At 41.2% G+C, this 18,545-nt stretch overlaps 10 protein-coding genes across 10 annotated transcripts; 4 read left to right on the forward strand and 6 right to left on the reverse strand.

Moving 5' to 3' along the window:
• Positions 1–45: 45 nt before the first annotated feature.
• On the forward strand, positions 46–1,398 carry WALSEDRAFT_67533 (hypothetical protein; the record flags this gene model as incomplete). Its single annotated transcript, XM_006956564.1, has 5 exons — positions 46–57; positions 119–292; positions 338–404; positions 451–1,321; positions 1,372–1,398. The coding sequence occupies 4 exons, from the start codon at positions 46–48 to the stop codon at positions 1,119–1,121; spliced, it is 924 nt and encodes a 307-aa protein (XP_006956626.1). The 3' UTR covers positions 1,122–1,321; positions 1,372–1,398.
• On the reverse strand, positions 71–1,968 carry WALSEDRAFT_35662 (TAFII28-domain-containing protein). Its single transcript, XM_006956565.1, has 4 exons — positions 1,646–1,968; positions 1,509–1,596; positions 1,369–1,465; positions 71–1,319 (listed from the first exon to the last, which is right to left on the reverse strand). Exons 1-4 carry the CDS (start codon positions 1,945–1,947, stop codon positions 1,201–1,203), a joined length of 606 nt encoding a protein of 201 aa, XP_006956627.1. The 5' UTR covers positions 1,948–1,968; the 3' UTR covers positions 71–1,200.
• On the forward strand, positions 1,901–6,863 carry WALSEDRAFT_31385 (hypothetical protein). Its single transcript, XM_006956566.1, has 9 exons — positions 1,901–2,141; positions 2,188–2,237; positions 2,285–2,399; positions 2,445–4,216; positions 4,263–4,526; positions 4,579–4,725; positions 4,772–4,908; positions 4,954–6,751; positions 6,796–6,863. Exons 1-8 carry the CDS (start codon positions 1,997–1,999, stop codon positions 5,591–5,593), a joined length of 3,270 nt encoding a protein of 1,089 aa, XP_006956628.1. The 5' UTR covers positions 1,901–1,996; the 3' UTR covers positions 5,594–6,751; positions 6,796–6,863.
• On the reverse strand, positions 4,954–6,872 carry WALSEDRAFT_56385 (hypothetical protein). The gene is made up of 2 exons (XM_006956567.1): positions 6,796–6,872; positions 4,954–6,751 (listed from the first exon to the last, which is right to left on the reverse strand). The coding sequence occupies exons 1-2, from the start codon at positions 6,843–6,845 to the stop codon at positions 5,644–5,646; spliced, it is 1,158 nt and encodes a 385-aa protein (XP_006956629.1). The 5' UTR covers positions 6,846–6,872; the 3' UTR covers positions 4,954–5,643.
• A 35-nt stretch (positions 6,873–6,907) lies between these two features.
• Positions 6,908–8,255, forward strand: WALSEDRAFT_59510 (RNA polymerase I associated factor, A49-like protein; the record flags this gene model as incomplete). Its single annotated transcript, XM_006956568.1, has 3 exons — positions 6,908–6,957; positions 7,008–7,140; positions 7,188–8,255. Coding segments are annotated over 3 exons (1,210 nt in total), but the record flags the coding sequence as incomplete, so codon positions are not given.
• Positions 8,256–9,315: 1,060 nt separating this feature from the next.
• WALSEDRAFT_31387 (FAD/NAD(P)-binding domain-containing protein) lies at positions 9,316–11,100 on the reverse strand. Its single transcript, XM_006956569.1, has 3 exons — positions 11,077–11,100; positions 10,477–10,990; positions 9,316–10,427 (listed from the first exon to the last, which is right to left on the reverse strand). Exons 2-3 carry the CDS (start codon positions 10,987–10,989, stop codon positions 9,429–9,431), a joined length of 1,512 nt encoding a protein of 503 aa, XP_006956631.1. The 5' UTR covers position 10,990; positions 11,077–11,100; the 3' UTR covers positions 9,316–9,428.
• Positions 11,101–11,535: 435 nt separating this feature from the next.
• WALSEDRAFT_62614 (26S proteasome regulatory complex, non-ATPase subcomplex, Rpn1 subunit) lies at positions 11,536–14,518 on the reverse strand (the record flags this gene model as incomplete). The annotated part of the gene is made up of 6 exons (XM_006956570.1): positions 11,536–11,852; positions 11,900–13,048; positions 13,097–14,048; positions 14,094–14,258; positions 14,306–14,362; positions 14,411–14,518. The coding sequence occupies 6 exons, from the start codon at positions 14,516–14,518 to the stop codon at positions 11,536–11,538; spliced, it is 2,748 nt and encodes a 915-aa protein (XP_006956632.1).
• Positions 14,519–14,553: 35 nt separating this feature from the next.
• WALSEDRAFT_59511 (DJ-1) lies at positions 14,554–15,760 on the forward strand. The gene has a single exon (XM_006956571.1). It carries the CDS (start codon positions 14,575–14,577, stop codon positions 15,133–15,135), a length of 561 nt encoding a protein of 186 aa, XP_006956633.1. The 5' UTR covers positions 14,554–14,574; the 3' UTR covers positions 15,136–15,760.
• On the reverse strand, positions 15,212–17,421 carry WALSEDRAFT_62616 (hypothetical protein; the record flags this gene model as incomplete). Its single annotated transcript, XM_006956572.1, has 4 exons — positions 15,212–15,760; positions 15,807–16,415; positions 16,464–17,222; positions 17,269–17,421. The coding sequence occupies 4 exons, from the start codon at positions 17,419–17,421 to the stop codon at positions 15,212–15,214; spliced, it is 2,070 nt and encodes a 689-aa protein (XP_006956634.1).
• Positions 17,422–17,540: 119 nt separating this feature from the next.
• Positions 17,541–18,482, reverse strand: WALSEDRAFT_59512 (hypothetical protein). The gene has a single exon (XM_006956573.1). It carries the CDS (start codon positions 18,467–18,469, stop codon positions 17,561–17,563), a length of 909 nt encoding a protein of 302 aa, XP_006956635.1. The 5' UTR covers positions 18,470–18,482; the 3' UTR covers positions 17,541–17,560.
• Positions 18,483–18,545: the final 63 nt, after the last annotated feature.

Here is an 18,545-nt window from a genome sequence, read left to right on the forward strand (position 1 = left end):
ATAGCAGAAATAGGGAATGTGAGGAATTCCGTTGATTTGCGAGTGATGTCATCGAGAGTGAGTAAGCGATCAGAGCGCCTGGCTTCTTTTTATAAATCAACGATCATATCTTATGCAGATAAATACAGAGCAGCAGAGCAATTATTGGCTGCAACCATCTCCCATAGATGCCCGGTCGAATAGCAGTACAGTCTCATTTGCAGGTACTGAACAACGGAATCATGATAGGGAAGAAGCAATGAAAAGACTTGGACAGGTACATAAGAACGATAAGAAGAACAGACCATTGGATGTAAGTTAGAAATTATCGTCCTCATTTGGCTTACTTATCGCGCAGATTTTTCTGATATTTATACAAACTGTTTTGCCGTCGCTGTTCACTGGAGGTGTGAACTTTGTGATTGGTGGGTCTATATACCTTCTACTAGAAATACACTAACGTATGTCCAGCTTGGGGAATGTATAAAGGCAAGTTTACCCTGTGGCAGTCGGAGAAACTGACTAACATTGCAACAGATCAGGAGCAAATATCGTGGTGGTATTTTCCATGTCCATTGAGTGGTGATTTGGCAGTTACAATATTTATTCAGGGTACTCTGACGTACTTATTCACGAGCATTACACTCACATTGGATTATTACGCCCAAAGACGAGTACCTTGGCACGCGTTTAATATTCCGTCAAACTTTATAGAGCGTATCCCATTTCCTAGAGTATTTCTCCTACCTCACATCCCTATTCCGCCCGGCACGCGCCGCTCGCAGAAGCTACCATCAATCGGGCTCATTAAGTCGCTGATTACATCACCATCTGCATTGATTTGCACTATCATTTCAGGGTTGGTTTCCTCAGTTATCATATTCATGTTTATCTTCCCAATTTCTATCGCGATTATGGCACCACTGATTGGTGGAAGGGATAATGTAGCGCACACTTGGTGGTCAGAAGGATTAAAAGGTGTTTTTGGTTTCGTTCTCAATATGGTACAAGCACCATTGGTGTCTATATATGTCGTTTCCATGCTATCAAATAAGCAAGTTGATAAGAGGAGGAGTTTCATAAGCTCTTATGCTAGTACATCACCTATAATGACAAACGAGAAAGCTTTTACGCATTCCTAGACTAATAATTCGCATATAGATAACTTATTGATGTTGTACTTTTATAATTTATGGATATTTACAGATAATACATTTTGGTTCATCTCACGAATGGCTTACGATAGGCGCCTTTGTCTTTCTGATACAGTCTATGAGCTTCTCGTATTTGATCTGCTGATAATGGACCGGATTGACCCCAAGCTTCCTGTACTTCGCGAGCTGTGGGTGTGTTAAGGGGTTTGCTATGTAAATGAACAATTACACTCACCTTTCTCGACAATCTCACCAACGAATACTTTTGAGAAACCAGACACAATGATTGATACATTCTGGGACACGCTCTGATTCAACGTTTGGTTACATAGCTGGTAATGTGTGAGCCAAAGATTTATATGGATGATAAATTACCTTTCGTATCGTGTTCTTGTTCAATGCTGCTCTTCTGTAGACTTCGTATCTCTGTAATTGTTCAGATGAGAAATGCTGGAGGAGAACACTGCGTGGTTGGCTTAGCAAATGGCGGTGAAATATGGGACATGACACACCCTAAATCCTCTTTCGCTTTCTTAGACTGCACTCTCTCACGCTCGAAATCGTCATCCTCCATCCAATCATCCTCAATCTCGTCGTCATCGTCCTCCTCTGGCTTCTTCTGCTGCTGCTGTGGCTGTGCAGGTTCTAGTTCATTCTGTGGTAGCGTTGGTGATAGAGAGCCCTTCTTATCCTTATCAGTCTTGCGTGGTCTGCCTCTACCTTTCTTAGATTCCGGAGAAGCGACAGTCTGTGGCGTGCCAGGAAAGCTCAACTCTCCTGGTGTTGAAGATCTCGGTCTTTTTTGCTGCTGCATTAATTTTCGTCTTGGACGTTCGAGTTGAACTTCTTGATTTTGTACAGCGATGGAGGATCACCGTCCATCTCGACCTGTCCGTTCACAAAGGCGTACTAGAAATGAAAGTGTCAGTTTAAAGCAGCCAGAATTGCTACAGTCTCGTGAGAATTCCTTAGATAGTCTCGATGATGGCACATTTAGGGAGATAAACAGTGTGTAGAGTATTATAAGTGGTATCAGTATCTTACTCACTCATAGATGTTCTTAAGCACGTTAGAAATGAATGGGCATACGTTATGGAACCAAATGTTAGTAGCTAGTCCTAGAAGCTGCGATATTCTCATTCTACACACAGTTCAACCCGGTCACATTGGGATTGGCCTTGATGGACCACTCAGAAGCTGATGCCTTGAATTCCTTCCTAGATACCAAGCACAATCTCGAGCAGGCCTTGCAGAGTATCTTCAATAGTAGGTGCGATAGTCAAACATACGATAGTCACTAACACCCACAAGCACACTCAGATGCTTTTCAGAATACTATAGACGCACATCAGACATTCAATAATACCCTCTTAGACACCGTCAACACTATCAATGATACGCGATATTCACTCAAGGAAGCACGTGACGGTTTGGAAACTCAACGACAAGACCTCAAGCAGCTTTGGTCGAAAGGAAATCAAGTGCGTGAAGCTATGAAGATAATAGATCAGATCGACACACTCAAAAACGTACCAGATAAGCTCGAATCATTGATAAGTGAAAAGAGGTGGATAGAGGCGGTATTACTCTTGATAAACTCTTTGAAGGCTATCAATCAACCTTCTCTACGTGGTGTTGGAGCTATCGTTGACCTCAGACTTTTCTTGCAATCACAGGAGAGCGCTTTAAGAGAGATGCTGATAGAGGAGCTTCATAATCATATATACCTCAAATCAGTATATTCAGAAACACGATGGAAACCTTACAAACCAAACAAGGAGCCTCCCTCACCAGTACCAAGTGAGGCTTCAGAAATCGACAACAACTTCGAAAAGTACTTGAACAATTTGCAGAAAGTACAACTGAAAGATTACACTAAAGTTGAAGAAAACAATTTGAGAGTATCTACGTCATCAACCATGAATATACCTTCACCCAGCCTCATATCAAACAATTCACCAATACCCTCGCCATCACTTCAGCATGAATTTTCCGTTGAGAATGTCCAACAAGACAGGAATAGCGTTCAATTGGGTGCTTCTGAATCAGATTCTTTTGAGTATATACAAACAGTTTTAGAAAGTTTGAATGCACTAGGTAAATTGTCGGATGCACTCGATTTAATTCCTCAGAGGTTGCCAATTGAAGTCCAATCAATCATCAGTTCAACTATAGATCAAATAGCTAGTCGATCTGATAGTCATCAGAAGACTAATGCAAAAGGTGATCAAATGCCTGCATCTTCTGCAGTTACTGCTGGTATTATTTCGTCGCTATTCAAGAATGCTGAAAATATGCACAAAGCTAGAGAGCTTGATATGGGTGCTTATGTATTAAGAGAGCTATTCCGGACGTTATTTTCAAAATTAGAGGCTGTTCTGCAGGGACTTAGAGTTGTTTCTGAAGTTTCATACAAGTTAGTGGGTGATAAATTGCAAGTATCTTTGAAAGAAATGTGGAAATTGATGCAATTTGAGATACAAAGTCTAATACAAGGGTATTTAGTTGATGATAGCCATGGTATAGGTTCAACAACGAATTTAGTCGCTTCAATCAACGATGTACTTCGCCAAGTCCAGAATTCGCGTGATAGATCCAAATATCTTTTCAAATTTAGCGATACGGATATAAAGTCTTGTACGAGAGTTATCAAACCGCATGAAGAAGCCCTGCAGAGGATATTGCAGACAACTATGCCAGGTTTAGTTTCCAACCAGACTTCTAATGCGAATCTGATAGAATCGACAAATATACCAACTAGCATGGAACTTGAAAGAAATTATACTCGCATCGCAAAAGCTGATCCTTTCAATATTCCAGTCTTCTTCCAACCGACGTGCTCATTCATTGATAAATGTATTGAAATTCTGGGTATATCTGGTATTTCACTCAACGATGCAAAAGAAGGTGAATACGATCAACAAAATGATCTCAGGGACTTTATGGATACCTTCATTGAGAAGGTGTTCTTACCACAGTTGCAAGACAAGGTTATGGAATTGTTCCAAGGTGCTGTAGCATCTTCAGATGCTTTCTCCGAAGAAACTGACCGTATCGGCGAGACACCCAAACCTGTCGTCAAGGTAAGTAAATATTCAGAACGAATAACACACTAAACACATTACACAGTCTGTATTTGGATTGTTGGATTTGATAAGCCATTTATCTGAAATGTTGCGTTCGACGCCTTTCCATCGTGAAGCTTACAGTCGATTAATTATTACTGTGATAATACAATATTATCAGCGCAGCAGTGAACGCTTTATCGACCTAGTCGGAAGAGATGTGGCCAACAAAAATGTGGAGAATGGCACGCCAGATCTTAAGTTATCTGCTAAATGGGCTCAACGAAGTGAGCTTACTGCCTGTTTGGCTGAATTATTAGCTACACCTGTGAGATTGATTTTACAATGGTAGCACGATAGCATTTCTAACGGCCGTAAAGGTTTCAGATGTTAATAGGAAGCGTGAGCTCTGTGCTCAAGAGAGTCGCGTAGAGATGGGTATAAATGATGCCGTTAAAGTTCGTTATGACGATCTTATATGCTCGAAGAAAAAGATGATGGGTCTTGGTAACCTCTTCTCTAGTCTGGTACGTGAAGGATCTCTATTAAGCTCTTTTATTGACACTCGGACAGAAATATTTCATTGTCAAGTTATCGGCTTTGAAGGTAGCTTCTGAGCAACTCTTGCCTGATGAGGATTCACGAGCTTCTCGTGCAGCCTTTAATCCAAGTGATCAAGCAGACTTGCCATTGACGAAAGATATGGTTTTGTAAGTGGTGCTCTTAAAGTAGCATAGATTGCTAACAACACTTAGACGATTTGAGGCACTCTTGCAAACTTATCATCAGTTGATCGATATGATATTATTTACTATGAGACTCGAGGTGAGGGTCATTACAGTCTACTACCTCGACTTGGCCATGCGTAACGGTAATTATCAAATCGATGATGATGCTAGTAAACCGGATCCAAATATTGTCAAAGTTAATACTGAGATAAACGAACTTGACGAGGCTGCTTCGAGAACACTGACAGAAGAAGAGAGAAGGTTCTTATTTGATGGTGTTGGTTTACTCATGGATAAAATTCTTATGTCGGCTACTCGGACTATTAAATATGCAACCAATCAAGGCGCTAAGAAGATGTTGAGAAATATAAGCGCATTGCAACAAAACCTTAAAACAATAGTTACATGGCCAGTAGGCACAGACTTCAGTTTATCTCGTAGATTTTGGGAATTACGCCTCATTGACCCTAAAGAATGGTTGGATGGTTTAAGAACTCATAAGCCTGAATTTAGTTTCGATGAATATGAATGCTTGTTGAAATTACAATGCGGAGTTGGTAATTCTGATGAAGATGATGTTAAACTCGGTTCGTCAGATAAAGCAAGACGTGTTTATAATGACTATCACATTGAGTTACACCAATTAATGATGGATGATGACTTTTAAAAGTTTTAAGTGTAAATGCTATAAGATGAATAAGTTACAATATCAAGGATTTACAAGTCTCTGTAAAAGAATGAATTATTATTAGTCGTTGATTTTTCACTATTAGTCCGCCGCCTAGTGTAATCGTCAAACGATTGGAAAGGTGGATGCGAAAAGAAAGGTTCAGAAATTGTGTGTGTTTGAGGTCTACCTATAGGAGTAGGTACGACTTTCCTATCTGACGTGCCCGTACCAGGTCTGGTTGAAGAGGCCGAAGTTGGGAAGGGCAAAAAGCTGTCCGTTGGACTGCTAGTTTGTGGAGGCGCCCAACTAAAAGTGTTATCAAATGGTAAGAAACTTAAACTTCTTTGTGAGTGGTGCCTTGTATCAGATGCAGTTGTGTTAGTTGGATAGACTCTATTAAATGCAATGTTACTTTCATCTTCCTTTGATAATTCATCAATTTGTTTTTGGATTTCGGGTATAGACTTTTCTAACTTCTGTTTACGATTGAAGAGCTTATCAAGCTTGTGATTAAGAACAGACAGTCGTTGCTGCTTTTCCAAGAAGGTCTGTTCATGTTGATGTAACGCCTGAGCTGTTAAATCATTTGAAACTCTCGCTTGTTCTTGTTTCGTTAGCCATTCATTTCGCAGTCGATCATGATGAGCTTCCAATGAAGGGAGTAATTGATTTATTTCTTTAGATCGCTGGTTTATGAATTCCGCATCCTTATTCGCTTTATTGATTGAACCTTGTAAACTCAATATTTTTTGCTTTGACCTCTGATCATTTGGTTGATTTTTATCAATAGTTCTCTTTAAAGCTTCAATTTCTGATTGTATAGAAGCAGTATGCCTTTGTGATTCCTTTCTCGTACGTTTTAGTTCAGACATTAGGGAATCTTTCTGTTCAACCGTTGATCTAAGCGTAGATTCCAATGGAGCGATTAGAGGTTTATCAGATTTAGACTCTATTGAAGATGATGTACTGAGCCATTTGAGCTCTAACTCATAATCCATACCCGGGGTCAAGCCATAGACAATCAAGGAAGCTTCTTCCTTAGAGGAATGCTTGAGGTGGGCTTTCGTCCAGGGCTTGCCGTTCAAAGTCAAGCTGATAGATTCCTTATTCTCTATAGAGAGTGCTTCCAATGACCAATTCAACTTTATCTGGTTGCTGTGGCTCATATGAGAAGAGTATATAGAAAATAATAGACTGACCAAGTAACCTCTTTCACCGTTATTGATAAACTAGGCCTACATATCCCCATTTAGATTTTCTCTCTTCGTCGTATCTCGTGAAAAGCCATCGCGGCTCTTCAATCGAGGACAGGATGACTGAAATCAAGATTCTCTCAGATAAAGGACAAGGACCTGCGTTGGGTGCGTAGTATTGTCTGGTATATTTCCCACTCTTATTCATTCTCTTATAGCTGCCTTTGGTGCAACTGTACCGCCGGAGAATACAGAGTTCAGCACCTACACGAACGACAGCAACTCTTTGATAGCAGGCTCTAATGACTCCATTGACTACGTTTCAAATGATCCAGAAGAGCAGCCATCGAGGTAGGTCGATCGAGAAAGTCTTCTCTTTTACTCATTCGATCGTTTAGATACTTGATCGGTTTGAAGCGTAAGAACAGCGATACTATCACTTTTCAAGAGGCTCCTTTATATGTAATGAACCGTCAAATTAGATCTTTGGCTCATAAATCAACCGAACTCGATGACGCTGATATGGCAGACAGAATGAGAGCTAGAAACGCATTAGGTGAAACTTTCGGTACAAAGAAAGCTAAGAAGGCTATCAAAGAGGCTGAGCGTAATCAAGTCGATGTTGAAGCAATGGCTAATGTCGCGGGATACATTCAACAAGATATTGCTGAGAACACTGATATATTACCAACAAGAGAGAATATCAAAGCTGAAGCCGATGCTCAAAGACCACTTCCACCATATGATCAATCTGGTGGTAGCTTAGAAGAAGTCTACAAGATATCTTCACTTATCTCAGATCCAGAGTTCAATAGCTGTAAAGTCGACAAATTGCTCACCGCAAAAGATGCCTCAGCTATCGCTCAACTATTGCCTTCTGGAGATAGCGTCAATTACATAATTGAACGTTTGGTGGCTCTCAAAACAGTCAAAGGAAACAAGTCTAGCAGAACAAAGGTTAGATTGTTGCTTTACATGTCATATCTCTTCGCGTTTAGAACATTGGGTAGACAATCACGTTCTAAAGTACAAGAAAGAACAGGTGCACCACCCGTCATCGTTGACGGTTTGTTTAGTAAATTCACCGAAACGGCTAGAGGTTCAACTAAATCTTCAATGACTCCATTTACTCAAGCCAAATTACTTAATTACATACTCGTTTTGACTTTACATGTCGATGATAATTCAGTTGATCCTTCACAAATCGCGAAAGAACTTTCAATGCCAGTACAAAAGATTAACGAATCTTTCAAATCGCTTGGATGTCAATTAGTTGCTCTCAATCTCGCCGAACGTGAGAAGGTTAACGTATTAAACAATCAACGCGGGGAGGAATCACAAGATGCATCAAAATCTGCAAGGAGGGCAACACTCAAGATCCCATTGGAATTCCCACAAGTTAGAAGAGGAAAAGCTAAGCGCTAATTTATTTATTTGTATATTTTTAGACATAAATTCTGTTTTCATGTATTGATGACTATAATCCCCAGTAAATTTTTCCCTTAGATACCTCTGTCTTTGGTCTATGAGGGGTATAGGAACTGGAACACGATCTTCTTTCAATTGTCATATAAGTCTTCCAACCATCTGTATGCTTGAATAAGGCACTACCAGTGTTTTTTCCTACGCGTCCAAGGGCGTCGAAAGTTCCTTCTAGTGCCAATACAAGAGAATCCTTTGTTGCAGTGTCAGGACAACTTACACCAGTCTGTGTCTCGAAGACGTAATTGACATTGTAAGAGCACTTTTCACTGTAGAAATCAAAGCCAGACTCAACGCATTTGTGATACACAGGCTCAACACTCTTTGCTATATAAACTTTAAATAGACTTAGTGCAATTGCAACAATTACAACTACGGTATATGAGATTATCCTATTCATCTAATCTCTCGGCTAACAATATCAAAGACTTTCATATTTGAAATGAAATTCTAAGTAAATTGAAATTTTTTATAACTACTCGGTTTAAAGCAGATGTGATTAAAATTATTATTCATTTTTTTACATTTTTTAGGCATGGATTCTATTCTAATGTTTGAATGACTCTAAGTATGAACTCGGACAATAGTCCCAGACGATAATCCCATCAGATGTCTCTGTTGTATGAATTCCGACTACTCCTTCATTAATTACTTGTTTAATTGTCATATAAGTCTGCCAACCATCTGGATGCCTGAATTGGACACTACCAACGTCTGTTCCTAAACGTGCAAGGGTATCGAAACTTTCTTTTAGTGCCAATTCAAGAACATCCTTTGTTGTAGTGTCAGCACAACTTACACCAGTTTGTGTCTCAAGGATGTAATTAATAGTGTAACGATTCCCCATTATATGATGCCTCCTGAACCCAAGGCCAGATTCAACACATTTGTGATATACAGGATTAGTGCTTTTTGCTGTATGAACTGAAAAAAGACCTAGTACAATTGTAACAATTAGAGCTACTGCGTATGAGGCTATAATAGACTTATTCATCTGATCTCCTGATGTCTTGATAGATAATAATATCAGAGACTCTCATATTTAAAATGAAATTATGTGTAAATAGAAATTTTTTTATAACAATTCCGTTAAAGCGAATGAGATTAAAAGTATAAATTACATTTTATTGTGGATTGATTGCAGATGATTGATGTTCTTACTTTTGGAGACGACGTTCCTTGTTTGGCTTTCCGTTGATGATGTCTGGGTAGTTGAGGGTCATTTCTGGTACACCGTACAAAGCGTAGTCAGCTGCTTCAACACCTAACATGAATGAGTGATCTTGGTTACCAACTTCGTACTTCCATGAACCGAATCTACCTCTTGAAAGGATGTCGTGTGAGTCGAGGACTGGCAAGATTTGCTTAAGAGCTTCGTCACGACCAAGTGAAGGAGTTGGGTAACCGTGGTCGAAACGTTCGTGGTAGATAGAGACAATTTCGTCCTCTGGGCGTGACATACCGGTTGCAACTGCACCCTTGATGGTGTCTTGGATGATGGTGTCGTGGTTGACTGGCTTAAGGTGTGATTCGGAGATTTCAAACATAAGTGACCAGTATGGACCTTCCTTTTCTGATGAATCGGTGACTTGGATTGATGCGTCGGAGTGTTGGATTGTCTTGGTCTTGCGTGATTGCTCTGGAACGTTGTGTGGTGAGTAGAGCGAGAAGACGGTACATCTGTAGAATGGACAGTCGTTTTCTGGGTAGTACAACCAGCACATTCCCTTGATGTCTGGTGGTGGAACACCTCTGTAACCAACACCAACGACGTGGGTTGATGAGTAAACCAAACCATCCTTAGCGGCCTTCTTGGCACCATCGATACCTTCAACGTTCTTGGCGATGTCGAGGGTGAAGTCAACTGGCATGGTTGAGATGAACTTGTTGTATTTGATAGTTTCACCTGAGGTGAGGGTGACAATCTTTGCCTTAGCATCTACTGAAGTGATACCATTTTGTTCACCGAAGCGGAGCTTGTTTGGTGAGATGGTCTTGGCAACAGCCTTCCAGATACCACCGGTACCGTCACGAGCTGGGAACTTGAAGGTAGCGTTTGGACCCCAGTTACCTGCGGTTCTCTTGTGGAGGACGTTTTGGATAACAAGCTTTGGGTTTGGTGCTGCAACACGTTCACCTAACCAGTTACATTGCATCTAAAGCTCATTGTTAGATGATGCAATTGAAAGTTTTACCGAAACTTACGTGAGTTGTTGGGACGGCCCAGACCTTGTAGTTGTATGGACGCATGAAAATGTCGGCGATACCTTCACCCATTTGTCTGACGATCCATTCGTCGAAGGTCTTTGGCTTGATGTGAGGAGTTTGAGCACGGACAACGGCAGCGTCGATCAAACCGTCAATAGCCTTTGATTGGTCTTCAATTGGAATGACGGAAATGTTGTTTTGGTATGGGTAAGGAACCCATTGGCCTCTAGACTTGACGTAAGAGACACGCTCGTGGGTGAACCAGTCAGATTCGTTAGGGAGAGCCTCATGGATGACATCGTCGAAGTATGCGTAGTGTGAGAAGATAACGTGTCCACCAACGTCGAACAAGAAGCCTTCCTTTGTGGTAGCAGTTGAGGCTAAACCACCAGCTTCGACGGCCTTATCGACGAGGAGGAAGTCAGCCTTTTGTTCTTGTGCACGCTTAGCTGCACCAAGACCAGTTGGTCCGGCACCAGCGATGAGGAGGTCTACGGTTGTTGATGCCATTCTGTTATGACGAGTTAGCAAGAACGAGTTTGGTGGAAGGGCGGCCATATAATCGCCGAAATTGGCAGGAGGCCGCTTTTCACATACTCTATTTATTAAAAGTTGATTGTTAGAGAAAAAGAAGACAGCGAATTCGTTGGATCGTCTTATAGGCCACCGCAGCAGTGTGCATGATTTTATAATCTCAAACCCGCATTATTTAACTGCGTATTAGAACTTAATTCTCCGATATATAGTTTTTACCCTATTATCAGTAAAAATACGCGATTTCCTTTCTTCTTCCCTTGTGGAGCTTGTATGAAAATTTGCTTTGGGGACAGTGCGTTATTTTTAACACAGCCTTGTATAAGTGCTCTTAAGAAGATACCTTTCGGAATAAATACTTATCTTCATAATTTCATCTGTTATACTACTATCTCCCTCAATCTTCTCAACGTTCTACGGATCGACGCAGCAACGTGAGCGAGACAATGACGAGAAGTCTCGTAACTTAAGTAACTATAAGACATCGTTGTAATAAATGCTAAAAATTCATTTTACAATTCTTTATATCTGCATTGAATCATCTTCCCAACCTGGGTTTTTACGAAGGATGACGACATTCTCTAGAACGTGATTGTATGACAAGTATTGCTCGGAAGCCAATTCAGCTCTTTCATTGTTCGCCATTCTAACCGGTGTCTCATGAGTTTGGAATCCTGATATTGTGCGAGGTTTACCAGCTTGACCGACAACATCAACAGCTTGACCAACTCTAACTGTTGTCTTGAGCACCGAAAGATCTTCATCTAATGTTACAGCCATGCGTGGATACATTGCCATCGTGAGATTGTAAAGCATCCAGTGGGCCTTTTCGAGAATGACTGTTTTTTGTCAGTTATTTGAATTTAAATGAAATTCCTCAACTCACATCCTCTTGCATCTGTGAAGGCTACTAATGTAGATAACAAACCACAGAATGCATTCTTGTCAAGCAATGTACGATCAGTGTGGAATGGATTCACTCCTATGGAACCCTTACCCATGTGCACCATACCTTGTGCTATCCTAACCATCAATAAGCAATCAGGTTCAGTTGCGTAATAGCTTGCCAACTGTCTGAGCATTTGTGCTAATCTTGCATTATTGCTACCTGCGCCAACTAATCCCATTGCGAAAATAGCATTAAATGCAACAGCTAAATCATTGTCGTGGGAATATTTACTCAAAGAGTCCAATAAATGCATTTGTGGATTTGATGCACTGATTAAACCAAGTGCAAGAGGAACAGTCTTACGAATAATTGGTTCACCGTAATGCATCAAATGATTGAACTGTCTGATTGACATCTCAGCACCAATATCTTCACCCATTGCGATAGCTGCAATACCAAGAACTGCGAATGATTGATGAAGATCTGATGATTTTTCACCATCGATGTGTTCTGAACAGATGTGTAACATTTCTTGAATCTTTAATACATTTGATGATCCAGCGTATGAACAAATGTCAATCATTATTTCAGCGTATCTTGCGAATGGATGTTCAATAGTCTTGACAGTTTCTACAATAACATCACTGTTATCTCTTGCACCTACAAAGACCAAACCAAGACCTAATGCTGCAAACCTTGCCCATTTTTCATCTAACGATTTTGGATCTCTTTCCATGATAGCTTGTAAAATTGATGAGAGGACGTCACCGTTGCAGCTTCCAACGAAGATGTAACCAAGTGCGAGAATGGCAATTGATGCCACTTCCATTGAAAGTGATTCGTCAACTGCGTATGGGATGAGAAGTTCCATTAAGTCTTCTCTCTGTGTACCAGCGTATGCGTAACCCAATCCCATAATAGCTGATACCTTGATTGGAATTGAAGAACTCTCAACTTGTTCTGAAAGTAATGCAAGTGGTGCGTCAACTTCAGTCTTGATGCCATTATGGATAAGACCGGTCGCAAGGAAAGCACCTGCTCTGATGTAATCTTCGTTTGAGTAGGTGTACTTGTCAATGTGACTCAGACCAACGTCTGGATCCCAGAGGAGAGATACACCAAGTGAGGCTGTAGCAGACAACATAGCTGAGGGAAACGTTAGTAAATTGGTTTAGAATTTAAATTCCTACCCACCATCATCTTTGTTCTTATAAATCCAGCTGTTGCCTTCGTCAGCATCGACCATAAGCTTATCGTTTCCGAAACCAGCGTTGACGAAAGCGTTGACGAATGAGCCAGCAAGGTTACCTCTAGCTGAGTCAACGCTGACATTGCGGGTTTCGAGATGGGTCTTGTACACATCCTCGAGTGATTTAGGTTCGGAAATACCGAGTGTCTTACCGAATTCCTTGAAATATTCTGGTAATTTGACATTTGAGAGGCATTCAAATAGTTCACCGTCAATTTCTTCATCTTCCTCCTTAACCCATTCAATTGGTACGTGCTGTCTAGCCAACAAGAAGGCAAGTTGCTTCTGCATGACCTTGTTTGTAGGTGATTTGAAGTCACTCTTGATGAGATCTCTGTCGTTGAGACGCATAGCCAAGACTATGGCTTCAGGATAGCGGTGGTTGCTGTGGTAGAGGTCGTGTGCTACTCTCAGTACCTGAGTGTCGTCTGGCTGTTCCAAGAATGGAGATACTGAGATGAGGTAAAGGCAAGTTTTTTGGAAGTTCTCACTGTCTACGTGACTGGCGATTTTTTCAATGGATTCAAGTTCTAATAAAAGATCAACAGCGTCTGGTTCTGCGTTGTGTCTTAAGAAAAATGGCACCAAATCCATCGCCAATTCCAACAATTGCTCTTGGCTTGGTGCCTTTGAAAGTGATGCAGGGAGTTCTTCTAATGCTTTACTAAATGGCTTGATAGGGTCGTCTTCTTCTACAGCCTGACCAACTTCGCCAGGTGGGAGAGTGAGGTATTGGTAAACTTCACCGATTTCTGCGGCTAAATGACGGACATACTCGTGGCCCCATGAGCCAGGTGATTCCGTACAGTGACCATGTATTCTGTAGAGCAGTGTTTCGCGTTTTCCGGTGTCTGAGTATGTCATTGCGAGTACTGAAAGGATTTCAGCAAAGAGTGACTAATAGGGATCAGCAAGGTCGTATATGAAGTGCTATATTCTCACCTTGTCACTGCCAGATTCCCAGTTCTCGTACAAATTCTGCAAGTCTGGGTAATGTGGCCGGAGATATTTCAGAGGTTTTGGTACGGAAGTCATAGAGGAAGTTGCTGTCTTGATGAAGCTTCTCAAAGATTCGAGTGCTGGTTTGTAGAGACCTTTGTTGTCCTCCTGTTACGCATACGTCAGCCAGAGAGTGGAATAGGAAACAAACCCACTTTGAGTCTCTCTACGAGCATCTCTAGCTCAGTTTTAAGCTGCAAGTCTTCTTCTGACTGTGTGTAGTCTTAGTGAGATGTTCTCTATAAAAGCGTCAGACCCACGAGCTCCTCCTCCTGTGGCTTATCATTATTTGGTTTCGATGGCTTTGATTTTTCCTCGTCGTTCGCCTTCACTGGATCGACTAGCGCCAAATTCTCTTCTTTCGTCATGGACGTCTGTTCTAACGAGTGATTACGCGTTCTACCCAGACATTCACTATCAAAATATGACGAGCGCATTGATTTTTATAACGAACGGCACAGAGGAGATGGAATTTACTATCGCATACGATACTCTAGTCAGGGCTGCGATAGACACTACTTCTGCAGGCGTAGATATACAATCTCAGGCCGTCTGCACAAGAGGCGTTAAAATCACACCAGACGTCCTACTAGACAGCCTTAGCGACGATCAGCTCTCAAGCTACGACATCGTCGTCATTCCTGGTGGTGGTCCTGGCGCCAACACACTCCAAGCCAACAAACGCGTCCAGAAGCTCTTCCAAGATAACTACCAAGTAAAGGGTAAGCTCCTTGGTACTATCTGCGCTGGTTCTTTGGCTATAAAGTCGTCTGGTATCGCAAAAGGCAAGGCTATCACCTCGCACCCTTCGGTTAAGGGTGAACTCACTGGGGACTATGCCTACTCAGAGGACAAAGTCGTAGTCACAGACAACCTCGTTTCTTCTCGCGGTCCTGGTACTGCTTTCCCATTCGCACTCACCCTGGTAGAGCTAGCACTCGGTAAAGAAAAGCGCGATGAGGTTGCCGGTCCTATGGTTTTCTAAACACCAACCTAATGACTATACGATCAATAACGATATCTTGGATTTCAATAATTTACACATGCATGCATTCGCACTTTCATTCCTCATCTATTTTCATTTCTGTAGCTTCAGCAGGTGCTGCAACGACTTCCACCTCCGGCTTCTCTGTGCTCTCCTCTATAGGCTCATCCTTCATCGCTTCGTCAGAGGGTGTATCTTCTACCTGCTGTGACGAATCATTTGGCGCCTCTTCTTGCACATCCATGGTTGGCTGAACTACTGGTGCTTCCTCTGGTCTCTCTTTCTGGTCTTTCATTTCATCTTCAATTAGTTGTTGTTCAACAATATCTTGTTCATCGACTTCTTCCTTATTTTGGGAACCATTGGCTGGTTTTTTCGCAGACTCAGCATCAAGCTCAGCTTGCTCAGTCTGTTCTTGCCGCTGACCATCATCGACAATCTCTGCAGCTGTCGTGATAGCCGGTGAGCTTTCCTTTGATGCAGCTTTCTGTGCCTGAGCTTGCTTCCTCTTCTCAATAGCCGCTTGGAGGCCTTCAACGTCAGATCCGGGTGGTAAAGAAGCTATTATAGGTGCGTTGCTTCGTGCTACACATCTAAACCCACGCCATGACAAGCTCTGTTTGTGCTGTAACATCATTAGTATTAATACTATGTGGAGTTGAAGTACTGACACTTTTTAGCTCTTCTAACTCAAGATCTCCAGAGCTATCAGCATTATCATCCAAACCTAACATAGTCTTTCTCTTTTTGGCTTTCATCGTATCCAATTTTGCCATATTTACATAGTGCTTGAGTTCAGGTGCGCGTGGGTAGAACTCCAAATCTCGTTCATCTTGATATCCTTCTTCGAAAGATTCACTAAGCGACTCTGTACCCCAAGTGTATGGATTTGGGTTTAAGCTCTTGAAAATGTTTGATATTCTTGATTCTTCAGCTTTATTGAGCAATTCTGGATCATCCCTTGGTAACTCAATCATTGGGCAATTTTCCATCTTCCAATAAACCCAATGTTTTTCCCTTTTCATAAGCTGTACAATTGGTTGGGTAATGTCAAGATTATTGGGTGAAACTTTTGGTAATGATTTAAGCAATATTGCTCGCTTATTAGATGCCCAATCATAAAGTGGCTTGTCCGATTGTATGCCGCTCTTTATTATTTTCTCCTGTGGGTTCTTGATTTCTGGCGCTTTGAGAAGCTCTTTAGGGTATACGGAGACTATAAATTGGACAATGATGAACATTTGTATGAACACACAGCATCTGAAGCTTGGATCAGCAACCTATAATGGTCAAAGAATGTTCTAATCGCGATTTACCATGATACCTACTTGTAATGGGAATAGTTTTGGTTGAGCGAGATACTCCGGGAAGAAGTATGCATCATTGGACTCATGATTGTCTGATTTGGCCTCGAGTTCGTCTGCTTTCCTCTTCGTGTCCTTCTTTAACTTTGATCCAGACATTTTGATCTCCTTATCTGATGCTTGAACGAGAAGATCTAATATATTGCTGAACAGCTGTTTGAAACTTTCGATATGCGTGACTTCCTTGTCATCATTTTTCACTAACCCGCCATTATAAATAGACATTGGGTCTGTAAGGTAAGATTGCAGACGCCAAAAATCCTTATAGCTATCATCAGCATCTGGACTGTCTATAAGATCATTTATGAATGTTTTATTTGACTCTCTGATATCTCCTCTGAAGTTTGTAGCTGATCTATCCGTCAATGGCATAATACTGGTGAGGAAGAGCAAGATTTCACCGCATAGTTCACTGTTTCTAGTCCGTGATGCTCTCCTCAACAGCTCGTTGCTGGTTTTGAGGAGGTTGTTTCGCGTACTTATCGTTTTCACTTGGTTGGAATCGTCGGAAGACATGAAGTTGGTCAGGAATGAGAAAATGACAGTAGCTGATGATAGAGGGTGTATATCTAGTGTATCGGAGATGATTGGTACTACTGAATTTGGTGTAATCATTTCGCTCTTGAGTAAATCGACTAAAATACCCAACTTTGAAAGCAAACCGGTGTGATATGGATCTGTGACTTTATCATCGGAGTATTGAGGTGCTATTGATCGTGTCGTCTGTATATATTAACACGGTATATCTTTGTATTGTTATTCTACTCACAGAATACGATTGTATTTCTTCCCTGATAGTGGCCTCTACAAGCGCTTTCTTGTCATCTATTGGTAATTGACTGTTGTCTATAGCATTTCTGAGATTTTCTAGCTTATTTTCGCCTCTAGTTAAGCCGACGAGTGATGCCTTGATATCATCCATCGTGGTATAAGAGAAGGAGTCAGTCTGACAGTATAACTTATATACACACTATATATATGTATTTATATATACATATGTTTGCTCACTAAAACAACTCAAACCCAAATTATTCAAAAATGCATATTTATATAAGATTATTCTAAGTTTGTCGTTGTTGCTGCTTTCTTGCTTTGCGTTCAGCGTATTTTTCACTCTTTGACTTCTTCTCCAATAACTTGTTTCCGAGTATGTCTAACCATTCGCCAGCTTTGCCTTCTTCCTCTGCAATTACACGCAGATCACTCCAGACCTTCTCGGCGTCTGCGAGTTGTGAAACTTCAACTGGTATCACCCTATGAACGTCCAAATCTTTAATCCAATCGAGCAAAACGACACGCATTTCGTCACCTTGTTCTACTGATCTGATGGCGTTTGCAACGCAGAATGCATCATGTGGTCTGTAGTGGAATGCTCTCAAAATTGGTAGCAATTGTAATGGTGTTGCATTCTCATCTTTCTTGTCGTGCAAACTGAGTGAAAGTGTCCTAGCGACGGTTCTATCCGGTAAAGTGAGATTGAACTTTTGGAAATCCGACAAGAATTCAAATGCGATGTCAGATCTACCTTGTTTGCAAAGGTTATTGAGTATTTGACCGTGTGCGTTACGATTTACACCCAATTTGAAAGACTGCCAACGTCTGTATAAGTCGATACCGATGTCAATTTCTTCAGTATTCTTAGCTTGAACTAGGGCGTCTACAACTTTACTTGCTTTTGGACGGTTCGTTGGGTCTATTTGTTTACCATCGGCTAGTTTTGGACTCAGGTAGTCGACTGCTGTCTTCCAAGTGCTGTTTGGAGATGACTGAGATGGTACTTGTTCTACTAAACCATTGGATGACTCTACAGCGTCCTCTGTAGTGCCGCCAATTAAGTCGTCACCAAAGTCTTCTTCTGTCTCTTCCTGAGCGCTTTGTTGCTTAGCTTTTAAGAATATAGGAGTAGAATGTATAGATCTAGTTTGGAGTGACGCTATTCCCTTCAAATTAACATTTTGAAGAAATCTCATCTTCGCAGTCGACGTTCAAAAGATATGATGTGGGAATAGAGAGATATCAACTATTATAAGCTTATACTATATACAG

This window comes from Wallemia mellicola, assembly GCF_000263375.1.
Source record: "Wallemia mellicola CBS 633.66 unplaced genomic scaffold WALSEscaffold_3, whole genome shotgun sequence".
Lineage (NCBI taxonomy): Eukaryota > Fungi > Basidiomycota > Wallemiomycetes > Wallemiales > Wallemiaceae > Wallemia > Wallemia mellicola.